General features: G+C 43.0%; 1 protein-coding gene across 1 annotated transcript in view; it reads left to right on the forward strand.

The window, feature by feature from the left end:
- Positions 1 to 636: 636 nt before the first annotated feature.
- The window catches only part of FKBP15 (FKBP prolyl isomerase family member 15), a gene marked incomplete at both ends in the record, with an annotated part of 85,119 nt that continues 67,628 nt past the window's right edge, over positions 637 to 18,127 (forward strand). Inside the window, 2 exons of the mRNA XM_080709157.1 lie at positions 637 to 689; positions 11,639 to 11,751. Of these exons, the coding sequence (XP_080565283.1) occupies positions 637 to 689; positions 11,639 to 11,751 (166 nt within the window). The remainder of the gene's footprint in view (positions 690 to 11,638; positions 11,752 to 18,127) is intronic.

The following is an 18,127-nucleotide window of genomic DNA, read 5'->3' on the forward strand; positions in this document are numbered from 1 at the left end:
TAAAGCCGGCACATGGAGGCACTGGGCACCCTGCTCATTACATTCACGGGGAAACCGAGGCACCAAGTATCCTGCCTAAGGTCACTCCAGCTATGTCACCGTAGGGTCCAGGCCAAGGCTCAGACTTCTAGTCTAGTAGAGCGGCGGAGGGTCCGGGTCCCGGAGGGAAAAGGACAGACCATGCTAGGGTTGGTTGTGAGAAGGAGCGGGGAGGCCTTACCTTCCCAGGTCAAGTCCCGCCACCGGCGACTCCCTCTCAGAATCTGAACTCGTCACCCACTCAGCACTTCTCAGAAGCCCCCTCCACTTCTGCCCGGCTCGACGTGTCCACGACTGCCACCAAGGCCGCCGATTCCCGCCCCCGCCCCGCCCCCGGGGCTCGTGGGCCAATCCACGCGCAGGATCCCGGAATCCCGCCCCCTCTGCGGCTGGAGAGGCCTTACGTCATGCCCACAAGACCTTCTCATTTGCCTTTGCTCCGCCTTCTCCAGAATCGAGTCTCCTCTCGGCCCAGCGACCCTGCGAGAGTTCGCCCTGCCGGAAAGCAGCACGCCACCGCGGCATTTTACGACGTCGGCGGTGACAGGCCCCGGGAACATCCGGCTTTCTCCCCACAGCCGGGCGAAAGCCAACACGATGTTCGGGGCCGGGGACGAGGACGACACCGACTTCCTCTCGCCTAGCGGCGGGTGAGTGACTGAGAAGCGTGGGCCCGAGGGCATGGCTGAGAGTCCGGCGGATGGCTGGAGGGGGTCGATCTCTGCCCAGGCCTCTTCCCGACTTCCGGGTCCGCACCCGGGCCACCTCCCGGCGCTTACACTGCTCAGAATCTGGGTTCTGGACCCGGCAGCTTCCTTGACATGCAGTGTGACTTAGGGTTCGCCTCTTGCTCTCAGGGTCACAGTTTCTCCGGCAAAATGAGGGTGATTGCAGATGAGACTGCCTGCCTCAAGAGTTTTTTTTTTTTTTTTAATAAGAGTCATCTGGTGCCAATATGAGACTTTCTTTTCTCCGTGGACGCAGACACTTTAAAATCAGGACCTGGTGGGTCCGTCCCAGCATCCTTCAGAAGCTAGCTCGGATGTCACTTTCTTGGTGCTTTCCATTCTCCCTTAGCTCCAGGAAGAATAAAATGCTTTCTCTTTCATATTCACATGACCAAGCGTGTTTGTCTCCATCTTTGCACACTAAACCTACTAGATTATAAGCACTGACAGGACAGAAATTGCTTATGTTCATTTCTGTCTAGAGCTCAGCACGATACCTGGCACATACAGAGTGCTCAGAAAGTGCCTGTTAAATAGTAGCTATGAAATTGCACTTTGTAAAACTTAAAGCTTAAAAACTGCGAGAGACTTCAGTCGTTAGCCCCTGGCTTCAGACATCATATATACCAACTTGGGGTTGGAGTCTTCAATGGCAGGCAAACCTTTGTCTCTTACAGTAGTTAGTTATTAGCATTTTCCTTTGGACACCTTGACTCCAAACGTGTTAGCTGGTTTGCATAGTCTTTATTAGAACAAATTTTGTGCATACTGAAGAGTAACTAATACATCAACATATGTCCCTCATTCTGCTAAATGCTAACAGCTCACAAATTTGATGTGCCTTTCCTCAAGTTGCTTCCAGACCTATTGAAGAGTTCCATACATAAATGACCATAAAACGACTGGCTCACTTTTGGATTTTTATTTTATTTTATTTTTTGTGGTACTGGGGGTGGAACCCAGAGGCTTTCTACCTCTGGGCTATACTCCCAGACCTATTTTTGGAAACAGGGTCTCACTAAGTTGCTGAGAGCCTCACTAAGTAGCCGAGGCTGGCTTAGAACCTGTGTGATCCTCCTGTCTCAGCCTCCCAAGCGCTGGGATTACAAGCGTGTGCCACCACACCCGGCTTGGATTTTTTTTTTTTAAACCGGGGATTAAACCCAGGGACACTATCACTGAGCTATACCCCCAGACTGCCTCTCCCTTTGTGTAACAGAGTTTCACTAAGTGCTGAGTCTGGCCCCAAACTTGCGACGCTCCTGTCTCAGCTTCTCAAGTATTGGGATTATAGGCATGAGTCATCATGCCTGTTAATAATGTGTTTTCACACAGACTTGTTCTCCATATGGATGTATTTGGCCCTTTTGAAAATTTTCAACATATACTGTAAATTCACATCTTTTCCATGTCAGAGTATTTGGGAAGTCTGTAAAGGAATGCATGCATGAAGCAGTCCACTAATGACCGAGTGATAGTGTATACAAGGACAGTCATGTGCTCTTTTCCATATTCCTGACCCAAGATAAGTTCTCGGTGACTCAACAATCTGCTTTCCTGAGCAGGCTTATCAAAGACCTGCAACATTTTATTTTAGGAATGTGACTATGTTCTAGACATAGCAGATAATTTGATGATAGAAGACTTAGTAAAAAAAAGTTATACAGTTTATATTTATTCTCAGCAATAACTAGAAAAATATATTTATTCCCAGCAATAACTAGAAAAACTAAATCAAATTTAAGATTGAGAATAGGTAACGGTTTTTTTTTTTTTTTAATGTTCTCTGATTTAGCTACCCTTCCTTTGGTTTCTTTAAGGAAGTAGAACATATGACAGTAAACACTGCAGCTGCTTTTTGTTTCCTCTTTTATAACTAATTTGCTGCAAATATGCTTAAGGGGCAAGTTTTTTGCCTTAAGGATATGACTTGATCTTATTGAGGATTCTGAAGCCTAGTAGAAGTGAGAGTATTAGTGACTAGTTTTCTGTCTACAAGACTCAATCTCCTTTTCAAAGTTTCTGGGCCTTTAAAAAGTCCATGGTTAACCTAGAAGTAGTAGTAGTAATTAGGAGGCACTTCCTTATTTATTTTTTATTTATTTTTTAATTTTTTATTGGTGCATTATATTCATACATCATATTGGGGTAAAAAACTTGTGTGGACATATATGTACACATCACCCATTTAGCCCCTACCCAATTCCCACCCCCTTCTTTTTTTTAGTCTTAGCATTTTTCTCACTGTTGCAATTTGAAAATGAAGAAATCTGTTAATATCTACCAAGTGCATTATGCTTGGTTCAGCTTATACAGATAGGAATAAGGCACAGTTCCTACCCACAAGAAACTCCATTTTATTATTAGAATAAAATCAATACAGGAATAATAATCAGGATCTCACTGTGATTTCAGACTTCTGGGTTCAAGTAGTCTTCTTGCCTCAGCCTCTGGTTAGCTGGGATTACAGCTGTGTACCATCACACCTGGATTAACAAAGTTCTTTTTAAATATGTATGTGTTTGTTTTAATTTACATAAGAGGTATGCATAGGCAAATCTGGTTAACATAGTAATGCTAAATCACCAGTGTAGAGGTAGAAAAAGAGATCATTCCCGAACTGATAATTCATAGGTATTGTAAAAGATGTGGAAAAGCCTAGCCAAGTATGATGTGGCCTGCCTATAATCCCAGCATTTGGGAGGCTGAAATAGGAGCATTGCAGGTTGGAGGTCAGACTCTGCTACAAAATTTAAAAAATATAAAGGGCTGGGAGTATGGTTCAGTGGTAAATATCCCCGGCCTAACCCAGTACCTTCTCCTCCCCAGCAAAAGATATAAAAAAAGCCTACATTCTTAAGTTGATTCTGCTCCCAGTTAGGAGTGTGGCTACGGACAAGTTAGCGCCCATCCTGTCCTTTCACATCCCAGTCTGTTAAGTAATGGGGTTTGCCCTGGATGGTCTTTTGAGACCTCTCCCAGTTCTATATATTTGTGCTTTTGCTGATATCAATTTTTTTTTTTTTTTTTTTTTTTTGCGGGTCTGGGGTTGGAACCCAGGGGCATTCGACCTCCGAGTTACAGCCTCTGCCCTATTTTTTATCCTTTATTTTGAAACCAGGTCTCACTGAGTTGTGGAGGGCCTCACTAAGTAGCTGAGGCTGTCCACGAACCATGATCCTCCGGTCTCAGCCTCCCGAATGCTGGGATTACAAGCGTGAGCCACCACGCCCGGCTTGCTAATATCAATTTATAGTTGCAGTTTAGTTTGTGCATCAGTCAAGCATGCTCTCTCCTTCCGGTAGTATCTGAGTTGTATTGGCATTTTTGAGGTAATAGGATATGTTCACAAGAATATAAGCTTAGTGTTTACTCAGTGCCAGGCACTATACTAAGAAATACATATACACAAAAATATGCACACACACACCTTACATAATTACTCGTTCCTACTGTTCTGTGAGGTAGTTTTAACAATGAAACCTATTTTTTAAAATGGGAACAGCTGGGCGTGGTGGCGCACGCTTGTAATCCCAGCATTCGGGAGGCTGAGACCAGAGGATAGCGGCTCGTGGACAGCATCGGCTACTTAGTGAGGCCCTCTGCAACTCAGTGAGACCCTGTTTCAAAATAAAGAATAAAAATAGGGCATGGGGTGTGGCTCGGAGGTCATATGCCCCTGGGTTCCATCCCCAGACCCGTTTAAAAAAAAAAGGAACAGTGCAGAGAGGTAAATTATGATAATTTGGATAATTAGATCTCATCTAATCTTAGAAGCTAAGAGGTTGGGTCAGGCATGGTTAATATTTGGGTGGGAGAAAGTAACAGAACCTGGATTTGAAATCAGGTAGGCATATTCCACCAGACTTGCCCATTTGACATTGTCATCATTGTAGGAGTAGATGTTTGATACCACAGTTCATAAAAAGTACTTCACTAAACCCGGCGTGGTGGCGCACGCTCGTAATCCCCGCGCTTGGGAGGCGGAGACAGGAGGATCGCGCAGGTTCGAAGCCAGCCGCGCTGGCTTAAGAGACCCTGTTTCCAAATAAAAGTATAAAATAGGTCTGAGAGTGTAGCCCAGAGGAGAAGGGCTTCCACGAACCCCAGTACCACCACCACCACCATCACCACCACCACCACAACAACAACAAAAAAAACAAAAACAAAAACAAAACTTCACTAACAAAAATGACCCCTATTTATTAAAATATAGTGATATGGCATAAATGCATGGGTTTTTATTTTTTATGAGAAAGGAGTATGAAACTAAGATGAGGTAAGGACCTTGGTAACTAAATGCATTGGCTAACATTTATTTTTAAAATGTAATAACACTGTAATGAATTTTCCCATGAAGTATTAACATGTATACTCAAGTCCAGAGTTAGCAAGCCCATTCTTGTCAACATGGTTAGAGAGACTGTATACATTTGAAAACACCTTAGAAGTAGAAAAATGTAATAATCCACAAGAAATTTATCCCCCTAAGAATGTATAGTCTATTTTTTAAATATTGATAGAAAATGAGCCAGGTGTAGTGGCACAAGCTTGTAATCCCAGTACTTGGGAGGCTGAGACGAGAGGATCAGGGTTCGAGGCCAGCCTCAGCCACTTAGTGAGGCCCTCTGCAACTTAGTGAGATTCTGTTTCAAAATAAAGAATAAAAAATAGGGCTGGGTGAGCCAGGTGTGGTGGCGCACGCTTGTAATCCCCGCGCTTGGGAGGCTGAGACAAGAGGATCACACAGGTTCGAAGCCAGCCTCAGCTACTTAGTGAGGCTCTCAGCAACTTAGTGAGACCCTGTTTCCAAATAAAGTATAAAACAGGTCTGGGAGTATAGCCCAGAGGTAGAAAAGCCCCTGCATTGTGTTCCACCCCCAGTACCACCAAAAAAAAAAAAAAAATAGGGCTGGGTGTATAGCTTGGAGGTGGAATGCTCCTGGGTTTCATCCCCAGTAAACCCCCCCCCCCCACACACACACAATTAATAGGAAATGAAACTAACCTGAAAGGTAATTAGATTGACTTTGTGGATTGATTTTGCAATCATCAGTTGACTGGCTTGTAGGACATTTATGGAAACATGGCTTACCCATGACAGTTTGTATTTACTTTGAAGAATATACTTGCAAATTAAAATAGCAAAGCCAATACCCATAGCTTACTGAAACTAACAAGGACATTCTTTTTCTTATTGGTTATTTGTACATAGGTACTTATATTTTAACTAGATTGCCAATCTTGGGAAATTATTCCCAACTCACCCAGAATCTTACTCCTTTAAGAAATCCTCCCAGATTGTCCTGGCTGAAAGGAGAAATCTTAGGTTCTTCTAAATTCTCTCAGCATTTGTTGATGTCTTATTTAGGCCAGCATTGCTCTCCCGCAGGTATTAACATTTGGGATCTCATTTAAGCCTCTGGGTCATTAAAGTAAGCACTATTGGCTCCATTTGCAGGAAACTGAAAGAAAGCATAGTACAGTCATTGAGAAAACAAGGTAATAGTTTCAAATCATTTCAATTTATTTGGCAAAATGCTAGTATGTATTAGGTATACATAAAGATTGTAAAAAGCAATTTTAAAAAAATTGTTAGGATGTTTCAATGTTTGTATCACCTGAACTAAGAGTGCCTTTGGAGGAGAGGAGCTCAGAGATAAATTAGACTTTGAGTTCATTTGTCTTAATAGATTTTGTGTTGCTATAATAGAATACAACAGACTGTGTAACTTATAAAGAAAATAATTTTGTTTCTTTTAGTTCTGGAGGCTGGGAAGTCCTCCAATGACAAAGTGTCAGCATTCATAAACCCACAGTCTCAAGCCCTTTTATAATTCAATGTTAATCAGTTCGTGAGAGTGGAACCCTTAGGACCTAAAAGACCTCCCATCAGGCCCCACTTTACCAACACTGTTAGCTATTAAGATTCCAACACATCACTCAAACCATAGCATTTAATTTATATCTATCTATTGATTATTTGTTTACTTATTTATTTATTTATTGTGATACTGGGGATGGAACCCAGAGGCATTCTACCTCTTAGGTATTACTCTTTAATTTAATTTAATTATTTTTTAATATTATTCTATTATTCTTTATTTTAAAACAGGGTCTCACTAAGTTGCAGAGGGCCTCACTAAGTAGTTGAGGCTGGCTGCAAACCTGTGACCCTCCTTTTTCGGCCTCCAAATACTGGGATTACAAGTGTGCACCACTACGCCTGACTAAACCATAGCATTTAGTAAACATTGTATACCAGACCTTGGGAAAAATATGGTGTCAAGTGGTGATTATAATAAATAACCAATTACCATGTTATATGAAAAGTGATTGAATCATTTCTGTTAATCCCTATGGAGTACAATGCCAGCAGCAACTTGTCACATACCTCCTAATTTACAGTTATTTATTACTTTAATATCTGATTCCCTCATTAAACTCCAAGCTCCTTAAAAATAGAATGCAGTTTTGTTTACCTGTGTATACCTAGCTCTTAGCATAGTGTCTGACACATATTTCTTCTTCTTTTCTTGAGGGATGGGGATTCAAACCCAGGACCTCATGCATGCTAGACAAGTGCTTTACATCCTGAACCTGATACATACTTTTTTTTTTTTTTTTTCGTGGAACTGGATCAAACTCAGGGACATTCTACCTTTGAGATACACCCCCAGCCCTGTTTTTTATTCTTTATTTTGAAACAGGGTCACACTAAGTTGCGGAGGGCCTCACAAATAGCTGAGGCTGGCCATGAACCTGGGATCCTCCTGTCTTAGCCTTAGAAGGTACTTTTTTTTTTTTTTTTGAGGGTCTGGGGATGGAACCCAGGGGCATTTGACCTCCGAGCCACACCCCCTGCCCTATTTTTTTATTCTTTATTTTGAAACCGGGTCTCACTGAGTTGCAGAGGGCCTCACTAAGTAGCTGAGGCTGTCCGCGAACCGCGATCCTCCAGGTCTCAGCCTCCCAAATGCTGGGATTACAAGCGTGCGCCACCACGCCCGGCTAGAAGGTACTTTTTAAATGAATGAAGTATGGCAAGCTATGAGAGCCCCTAGGGAGATCATCTAACCTACACTGGTGCAGCATCCAGGGGCGAGGAGGAATAGGAAGAATGTTTCAGGCAGTAAGTAAGGCACGTTTAAAGGCTGGGGATTAAAAAGGTTTTAGCCAGGCATGGTGGTGCAAATTTGTAATCCGAGTACTTGGGAGGCTGAAATGGGAGGCTGAGACATACAAATAAGTCCCAATTACTAGGGTTTTCTGGAGGAGAGGGACTTGGTCAAATTTGTTTTTAGAAAGATCACTGTGGGTGCATAAAAGAAGTAATAAAAAATAGACAAGAAGCAGATATGAGCGGGGTGTACAGGCCCCAGCATTTGGGAGCCTGAGACTGGAGGATCTTGGTTTGCTGACAACCTCAGCTACTTAGCGAGGCTATTTGTAACTTAGTGAGACCCTTTTTCAAAATTAAAAAGACTAAAAATAATAGGGCTGGGTGTGTAGCTCTGAGTTAAGATGCCTCTGGGTTCCATCCCCAGTACTGGGAAAAAAAAAAAATAGCAAAGATGACCAAGATATGAAAGTGAATTGGGAGGTTGTTGGAATAATTGAGCTCAGTAATTGTGATGGTGGCCTGAACTCGGATGTGGTAGTGAGGATGGGAGCGGTGAAGGGGCTTAAGAAATATTTAGGAGCCGGGTGTGGTGGCGCACGCTTATAATCGTAGCACTTAGGGGGCTGAGACTGGAGGGTCGTGGTTTGAGGACAGCCTCAGCTACTTAGTGAGGCCCTTTGAAACTCAGTGAGACCCTGTTTCAAAATAAAGAATACAGAAATAGACATGGGGGTGTAGCTCAGAGGTAGAATGCCTCTGGGTTCCATCCCTAGTACTGAAAAAAAAAAAAAAAAAAGAAAGAAAGAAAGAAATATTTAGGAGCCAGGCGTGGTGGTGCATAACTGTAATCCCAGTACTTGGGAGTCTGAGACAAGAGGATCACAGGTTTGAGACCAGCAATTTAGTGAGACTCTCAGCAACCTAACAAGACCCAAAACAAAATATAAAGGACTAGAGGTAGAGCATGGAGGTAAAATGTCTCTGGGTTCAGTATATATCTGGTTTGTATATGTTGCATTATACTGTGGTATATCTGTGTTGTCTAGTACTCAGGAGTAAGTTCTGGACTGGGATACAGATTTGAGCGTGTCAACACTTAGATAGCATTTGATACCAAGGTAAATAAAGGAGATTGCCAAGGGAGAGATGTGAAGCATTGGGGACATGGAAATTTAAAAATTGGGCAGAGGAAGAAGAGCCCAAAGAATTATATGAAGGCCAGAGAGATGGGAAGAAAACAAGAAAGGGAACCCATTAGCATTTATTTATGTCTTATTTGGACCTATCCCTCTTCCTCCAGCTGTCCCCTCAGTAGTCAGGGAAAAGTTTGTTGGAAGAAGAGCAGATTAGTTGGCAGTATAAAAAGTTGGCATGAGATCCAATCAAATAAGGACTGATAAACTGGGTTTGGTAACTGTTTTGCTGAATGGTTCAGGTCCACACTGAAAATGAAACTATTTCCACACAAGCAAAGTCTTAGACAGTTTAATAACAATTCTTGTGTGTTGATTCGTTTAATCAACACACAAGAAAACTCTTCTTCAATATAAAATGCAGTCAAGGCCACCGAGGCATGCAAAATCACAAGAGAAAGAAAGCTGTCCACATCACGAGAGCAGGGGAACCTCAAGGTCCAGAGTCCACGGGACGTCCATCAGCATCCCCTCCAGAATCCTGGCGGGAACCGCCTGGGTAGGAAGTGTGTCCACTCCACCACGAGACCTCAGAGAAGTGCCTCAGATCTCCTCCTTTCATGGGGACAGCTGCCTGAATTTTGTGTGAACTGAGGCAAGCCTTTTGGTAGTTAGCCTATGGTGGCCTTTCTTGTGCTGACAGTCAAATGTCCAGTCAAGCCAATTTTCCTCTGGCATCTTGGCCTGGTCAAATCTGGTAAACATGTTGATGTATTAAAAAAAATAATCAGTATACGTGGCAGCAAACAAAGTAATCAGTACACCATGTAGCAAGAGGGTATAATAACATCCCCATCTTTAAAAGCAAGCTGAAGCCGGGCGTGGTGGCGCACGCTTGTAATCCCAGCATTCGGGAGGCTGAGACCAGAGGATCGTGGTTCGCGGACAGCCTCAGCTACTTAGTGAGGCCCTCTGCAACTCAGTGAGACCCGGTTTCAAAATAAAGAATAAAAAATAGGGCAGGGGGTATAGCTCGGAGGTCAAATTCCCCAGACCCGCAAAAAAAAATAAAATAAAATAAAATAAAAATAAAAGCAAGCTGAGAAAAACAAGGCTAAAAGTTTAAGGGAGCTGGGTATGGTAGCACATGCCTATAATTCTAGTACTTGGGAGGCTGAGACAGAAGGATCACAGGTTCAAGACCAGCCTCAGCAACTTTGACTTAGCAACCTACTGAAACCCTGTTTCAAAACAAAAATAGATAAATAAATAAATGCCTGAGATTTTAGCTTGTATACAGTCCCCAGTATCACACACACACGCACATGTACACACACGCACACACATATACTTTAAGAGAAGGAGCCAGTTGTGGTGGTGTATACCTGTAATTCCAGTACATGGGAAGCTGAAACAGGAAGATTGAAGGTTCAAATACAATCTCAGTGAGACTGTCAGTAACTTAGCAAAACTCTGTTTCAGAAACAATATAAAAAGGTCTGCAAGTATATCTTGGAGGTAGAATGCCCCTGGGTTCAAACTCCAGTAATGGTGTGTATGCGTGTACGTACACACACACACACACACACACACACACACACACACTTGAAAGGAGAGGGCAAGTCGAGGGGAAGGCTCAAAATACCCACATCAGTAACAAAGAGGTTGTCAGCACCCTTAGCAAGACCAGTTTCAGTAGAATTTGAAGGGATAATGAAAGAATGGTTCTGCCTGTTAAGTGAAATGATAGAAGGGATTGTGTTTGCTGGGTAAGTTTGTAGTACAGTTCCAATATAATTTAGTAAGCTAGTAAAAAGCAGGAAAGGAAGTAATCAGTAGGGTGATGAGAAACTATGATTTTTTAAATTTTTTTTATTTTTTCCTTTTTTTTGGGTGGTACTGGGGTTTCTGGAAGCCTTTCTACCTCCAGGCTACACTCCCATAACTATTTTTTATATTTTTATTTGGAAACAGGGTCTCTTAAGCCAGCGTCGCTGGCTTCGAACCTGCGCGATCCTCCTGTCTCCGCCTCCCAAGCGCGGGGATTACAAGCGTGCGCCACCACGCCTGGTGCGAAACTATGATTTTCTAAGAGTAAGAATTCTGTTTGAATAAACCGTGGGAAGTATGTGGATTCATCATCTTAATTTTCAGATGAAAAAACTGAGTTGCAGGAAGAAGAAACATCTTGTTGAAAGTAATGTGGGCGGGCAGGCTCGTCTGATGATTTCAGCTCACAAATCAAATCCTTTTGTGTGTGTGTGGTTTTGAGGATTGAGTTCAAGGGTGTTCGGCTTATGCAATACTTCCACCCCAGCCCTATTTTATTTTTTATGTTGAAATATAATCTCACTAAGTTACTGCGTGCTAGCTCTGAACTTGTGATCCTCCTGTTTCAGCCTTCCAGCTACTGGAATGACAAGTAAGTGTGCACCACTGTGCCTGGATCACAGATGCAATTTTGAATCCAGAGACCCTTAGCTGTTTCTAGTCCTGGGTGACGATGAATAAGTCAAGGGGTATATATAGTTCAGAGGTGGAGGTGAGCAGCTGTTATAATGATTTCAAGTTTGGGCTATATCAAACGAAATTCTATTTTCTTTTTCTACTAACAGTGCCAGATTGGCCTCTCTGTTTGGACTGGATCAGGCAACTGCTGGCCCTATAAATGAATTCTTCCAGTATACAGCTCCAAAGCAGCCTAAGAAAGGCCAGGGAGCAGCAGCAGGTAAGTTAAGAGGCGTTTGGATTGGCTCTCAACAGGTTAGTTGGAATGATAAGCAGCCTTCCAAAAGGGACATGCCAGGCCGTCCATCCTTGAGCAGTCTGGCCAAGCTCATGCCGACGATGGATGGCCGTTTAAGCTCTGGAATTCGGAGTTCCAGCAGCTAGAGTGTATGCCCTTGTTGGGAACGGATGGAGAAGGTTACAGACATCTACTCTGCCCCACATGCACAGCACCCTCCCAAGCTGCCCAGGGCATGCCCATTGGGCCCTGTCCAGCATCCTGGCAAGAAGGGAAAACCACTTTTTACTTCTTTGACCTGGATGGGTTAACTGACAGAATTTTTTTTAACTAGACAGTGACAAGCTTTGCAGTAAGCCCTGTACCTTTCATCTTGGTGGACGTGGGAATTTGTTGAATGAACATCTCCCGAATGCGAGGAGAGAACAGGGGACTAATGCTCCTAAGAGGCCTGCTGGGTGTTCATTCTCAGGTGCTTTACAAAGGTTGTCTTATTTCATTCTCACCACCATTCTGTGAAATAGGTGATAGGTCTAGATTTTAGAGGCTCAGAGAGGTTAGGGATTTTATCAGGGCCACAGTAATAAGGGACTGAGCCTCTGAATCTCCATCCACTCACTCCAGGCTTTTATTCCTGCCCCTTCACTTTGCTTTCTTTGTGTAAGAACCTGAAGAAGAGTAAGGGGCTGCCAGTGACAGCCCTGAGCAGAGCAGATGGTGAGGGGCATTGAGTTACGTGCTGGGTGATAGCCATCCGAGTACTGAGAGCCTTGCACCCCGAGGACATGTGTCAGGGTGTTGAGTTGCTTAGTTGCAAGAGATCCCATCTGTGTGGCATGTAAGAGGAAGAAACAAACCACTTCTTCCCCTTCGTGCTGCCCTCTCCTCACTCGCAGCACACTTCTCTGACACTAGTTTTGTGCAGGGCTTTTCCTTGCACTAAGAAATTCTCTAGCTGACTCCAGCCCTAACTTAAATTAAATGCCCCAAATTAAATTTACTCTGAAGCTCTCTACCTGCAGAGAGTGTCAGATCCCACAGATTGAGGGTGTGGTTCCATAAGAACTCACTGAAACAGCCGGGTGTGGTGGCGCAAGCTGGTAATCCCAGCATTTGGGAGGCTGAGACAGGAGGATTGCGGTTCGAAGACAGCCTCAGCTACTTAGTGAGGCCCTGTTTCAGAATAAAGAATAAAAAACAGGGCTGGGGATGTAGCTCAGAGGTAGAATGTCCCTGGGTTCCATCCACAGTACTGAATAAAAAAGAGAATAAAAATAGGGCTGGGGGGTATAACTTGGAGGTAGAATGTCCCTGGATTCAATCCCCAGGACCACCAAAAACAAACAAACAAACAAAAAAACTCACAAGTACATTTTCTTATGTTTGCTAGTTTTTTATAAAGGATATTGCGAAGACACAGATGGTCATCCAGGTGAAGAGATGAATAGGGCAAGGGAGAGTGGGTGGGCGTGCAGAGCTTCCGTGCCCCTCAGGCTCACCACCCTCTGGCACCTCCAGAAGCTCACTGAACCTTGTTGTCCAAAAGTTTTATGTTGTTGTTATTGTTGTTGTTGTTGTTGTTGTTGTTGCGGTACTGAGTTGCAAAGGACCTCATTTAGTACCTGAGGCTGTCCTCAAACCGCGATCCTCTGGTCTCAGCCTCCTGAATGCTGGGATTACAAGCGTGCGCCACCACGCCCAGCTTGTCCAGGAGTTTTTATAGAGCTTCGTCTCTCGCTGCCCTACCCCCTTCCTGGAGGTTGGTGATGGAGCTGATGGTTGGACCCCTTGAATCCTCTAATCGGAGTCTCCCTGGTGAATGGCTCCATCCTGAGGATCTGGGGCCCGCCCCAAGTCATCCCAATAGCATTGTCAAAAGGCAAAATCATAACAAATTTAGTCTTTAAGACCTTACTTAGCTACCTTTTATTTGCAATTCTAGAATCAGACAATACCTCATCCTATAAAATGAAATGTTCTTATGCGTTGAAAAGGGGTTGGCTTTATAGGTGAAAAAAGGCTGAAGAAAGCAGAAACAGAATAAAAAGTGGGTTGGAAGCTGAGTGGGGTGTATGTTTGTACCCAGTACTTGGGAGGCAGAGACAGGAAGATCGCAGATTTAAGACCAGCCTCGGCAACTTAGTGAGACTTTCCGTAACCTAGTGAGATGACCCTGTTTTTCCGCAACCTAGTGAGATGACCCTGTTTCAAAGCAAAAAAAAAAAAAAAAAAAAAAAAAAAAAAAAGAATAAAAAGGCTGGTAGGGCAGGGTGTAGCTAGGAGGTAGGATGCTCCTGAGTTCAATCCCCAGTAAACACACACACACACACACACACACACACACACGATTTATCGTTTCAAACTTACTTTCTTTGTAAACGGACTTCTTATATGGGCAAAAACTGGCTTGTTGTGGATTTGGCTATTATTTTCCTCCTGATTTTTAGGAAGTTCAAGTGGATAATTTGTTTTGTCTTGAGACAGCATGAGTAACTTCATTTTGGTTTGGTCTGCTGGGCTTAGGACAGGGGCTCCGTCTAAACAAATGGCCTCCTATAAGTTTTACTTGATAGCATAAACCCAGGCATGATCAAAAGGGTTTGAAACAAAAGACATTTCTGTTACTCAGGAAATTCCAGGGGTTTTAGGAATTTTGTACAAGAACCAAATATATTACAAAAGATGTTCCTATCATCCTTTTTACTCAGGAAATTACAAAGGATTTTGGAGCTCTGTGTCAGACTAGACAGAAAGAGAGTAAACATATTTCATGTACTACAGCCCATCCAGCCTGAAATATTTACTCTTTGTTTCCTTATAGAAGATGTTTGCTGCCGGGCGTGGTGGCGCACGCTTGTAATCCCTGCGCTTGGTTGGCTGAGACAGGAGGATCGCGCAGGTTCAAAGCCAGCCTCAGCTACTTAGTGAGGCTCTCAGCAACTTAGTGAGACCCTGTTTCCAAAAAAAGTATAAAACAGGTTTGGGAGTGTAGCCTGGAAGTAGAAAAGCCCCTGGGTTCTATACTCAGCACCGCAAAAAAAAAAAAAAAGAAAAAAAAATTGTTTGCTGACCCCTGCTTAAAATCTTATCAGTAACTTTTGGCAACTGTGTTTGTTCTCCCAGCCATAACTTGGCTATATTTCTAGTAAACTCTGCTTTTACATTTCCCCTGGTACATCTCTTCATTAGCAGTGTACTTCTTTTTTTTTTTTTTTTGAAGATTTAAAGAAGTTTATTAAAAGATAGAAATACAGAGAATAGGTGCAGCTCCATATTAGAGGATGCACCTCTAATTAGAGGATGCATCATGGAGGGATGACTCGAATGCGTACACCCAGCAGTGCACTTCTGACTATTTAAAGTGGTTGAGTTGATGGGTCTGGAGGAAAAAAATGACATCAGTCAGTGTCCGGACCCAGTGAAATAACTGGATTTCTTAAAATCAGAAAGCAACTGCATTAGGTATGTTTGTAAGGTGGAGCTACAAAGGTATTTAATCTTTAAAAATGAGCTGGAAAGTCTTCTGTAAATATTCACAAATAAAAAGTAAGCAGCAATATAGGAGACCTTACCTGTTGAAGGGAAGTTTGCAGAAGTCATTGTTGGGAAGGTGACTGTAAGATGGTTCTTGAAGTCTCTTCAGATCTCAGTACAGAAACAAACACCAGCAAGATACTAAAAAACAAACATGTTGATAGTTATTTACAACAAAATCAATTGAAAAGTGTTTCTACAAACCCCGAAATACAAGTAGGTATAGACAAACCACTAACAGCCACAAGGCTTATATGGTATCAGTATATGGGGAGTGGTTCATAGAGAAGCAGTGGGGGTCTAATTGTGAAAGAGAGAACCCTAAAATAGCTAGCAGACATTCGTGGGGCATTCGGGAGCCAAACTGACACTGGAAAGGGTTTTGCCTGATGTAGTTGTCGGTAAGTGCTAGGGGCTGGTGATGGGAGCTGGAACCAGTCTTTGTTCTTAGGAACTTTTGGAACTTGTCCACCTCCAACGGTGACCTTTCAGGATAGGCACTACTCAGAGAGGAGCCTGCTGGCAGTGGAATGAAAACTGGGGATAGGGAGATTTGAGGTGAAGGAAAGAGAAGATGCAGATAAAAGCAGAGATGGAGCCAGACATGCTGGCTTGGGAGAGTGAGGGGAAACCATGGTTTGAGACCAGGCTCAGCAACTTAGTGAGACCCTGTTTCCAAATAAAAAATAAAATGGGCCTGGGAGCATAGACAGAATGCCCCTGAGTAAATGTTAAAAAATAGCAAGAATATGCAGGTCAACCTCTATGCAAAAGTGTTATAAGAACAAAGAGAGAAAGATATAGGATGACATTCCTTTAGTAGCTCTGTTCCATGAGAACATTCCTTACTGAATAGATCAAAACTATAACCACTAGTTTCAAAGTAACATTAAGAAAGCCAGGCATGGTGGCATACACCTGTAATCCTCAAACTTTGGAGCTGAGACAGGAGGATTGCGGGTTAGAGGACAGCTTCAGCAAGCAGTGAGACTCTTGTCAACTTAGCGAGATCCTATTTCCAAATAAGAAATAAAATTGGTCGGTGATGATAGCGCATACTTGTTTTTTTTAAAATTTTTTATTCTTTTGGTGGTATTGGGGGTGGAACCCAGGGCCTTTCTACCTCCGGGCTATCCTCCCAGACCTATTTTATATTTTATTTGGAAACAAGGTCTCACTAAGTTGCTGAGAGCCTCACTAAGTAGCTGAGGCTGGCTTCGAACCAGTTTGATTCTCCTATCTCAGCCTCCCAAGCGCGGGGATTACAAGCCTGAGCCACCATGCCTGGCTGGTAGTGCATACTTGTAATACCAGTACTTGGGAGGCTGAGACAGGAGAATCGCAGGTTCGAGGATAGCCTCAGCAAATAGTGAGACTCTCATCAGCTTAGTGAGACTCTGTTGTTTCAAAGTAAAAAGAAAATGGGGATTGGGATGTAGCTTAGAGGTAGAATGCCCCTAAGTTCTGTTCCTAGCACCACACACAAAAAACAAAAAAGATAGCTGGGAGTGGTGGCTCACACTTATAATCCCAGCATTCAGGAGGCTGAGACCAGAGGATTGTGGTTCACTGCCAGTCTCAGCTACTTAGTGAGGCCTCTGCAACTTAGCGAGACCCTGTTTCAAAATAAAGAACAAAAAATAGGGCAGGGGGTGTAGCTCAGAGGTTGAATGCCCCTGGGTTCCATCCCCAGACCTGCAAAGAAATAAAGTAAAATAAATACAATCAGGTTGAAAGCGTAGCTTGAAGGTAGAATGTCCCTCCCTCCCATGCTTGGCTTAGCGGTTGGCTACGATATGAACAAGTACATGGGGTGTTTTAAAGAGTTTTCTTCTTCCCCCTTCCCATCCCCACAGTTAGGTTGCCTTATTTGCTCCTCTATAGGGTCTCCTTTTTTACCTGGAGTTCCTCCTATGACCCATTATTTCACCTTAGCTTTCACATATTAGGGAGAGCATCTGATTTCTTACTTAAAAGGAGGATATTTTTAAAACAAAAAAAGAGACTAAAAGAATTCACAAGAAAGTGACAAAAATTAAAGGTAGAAAAAAGAGTCAGTTCTATGGAGAGTGTGCATGTGTGTGTATGAAGTTGGAAATACACACACACACACACACACACACACACACACACACACACATATATATATATATATATATATATATATATATATATATATATATATTCCTAGAAGAAGAAAACTTTGTTCAGAAAAAAGAAAGATTCAGAACCACATATAAACAGAAGTCCTTCTGAGAGGAGAGTCCAAGAATCTGCATAAGACTGATTTTAGAGAAGAAGTCGTGCTGAGCTGTGAGAAGATCATCTAAACGCGGGCATCTGGCCCATCCTTCTGCAAATCTACCAAATGTACACACCATCTCCCTGTGCGAGGGATCAGACAGGGAGGCTCCCTGCGTGTCCTGGGGGAGGTGGAACTAATCTAGAGAAGGATGCAGGTTGGCCTTGGGAGACAGGAATTTGATTCAGTTTTCTAGGCTTGATTAGATAATGATTTTTTTTTTTTTTTTGCAGTACTGGGGAAGCAACCATTTGAGCTACACCCCACCCTATTTTTTATTTTTTATTTTGAAACAAGGTTTCACTAAGGTGCAGAAGGCCCCACTTTGTGGCTGAGGCTGGCTGCAAACCTCCATCTTCCTGTCTCAGCCTCCAGATAATCAAATTCTTACCTTAGTTACTTTTTTTTTTTGCATAGACTGCTTAGCAGGAGAAAAGGTTTATGTTAGTATCATGTAAAAATAGAAAGTGCTTATTAAAAACTGTTGAAGAGCTTTACAAAAGAGTAAGGAAAACTCAAACA

This window comes from Muscardinus avellanarius (assembly GCF_963383645.1).
Source record: "Muscardinus avellanarius genome assembly, chromosome: 13".
Taxonomy (NCBI): domain Eukaryota; kingdom Metazoa; phylum Chordata; class Mammalia; order Rodentia; family Gliridae; genus Muscardinus; species Muscardinus avellanarius.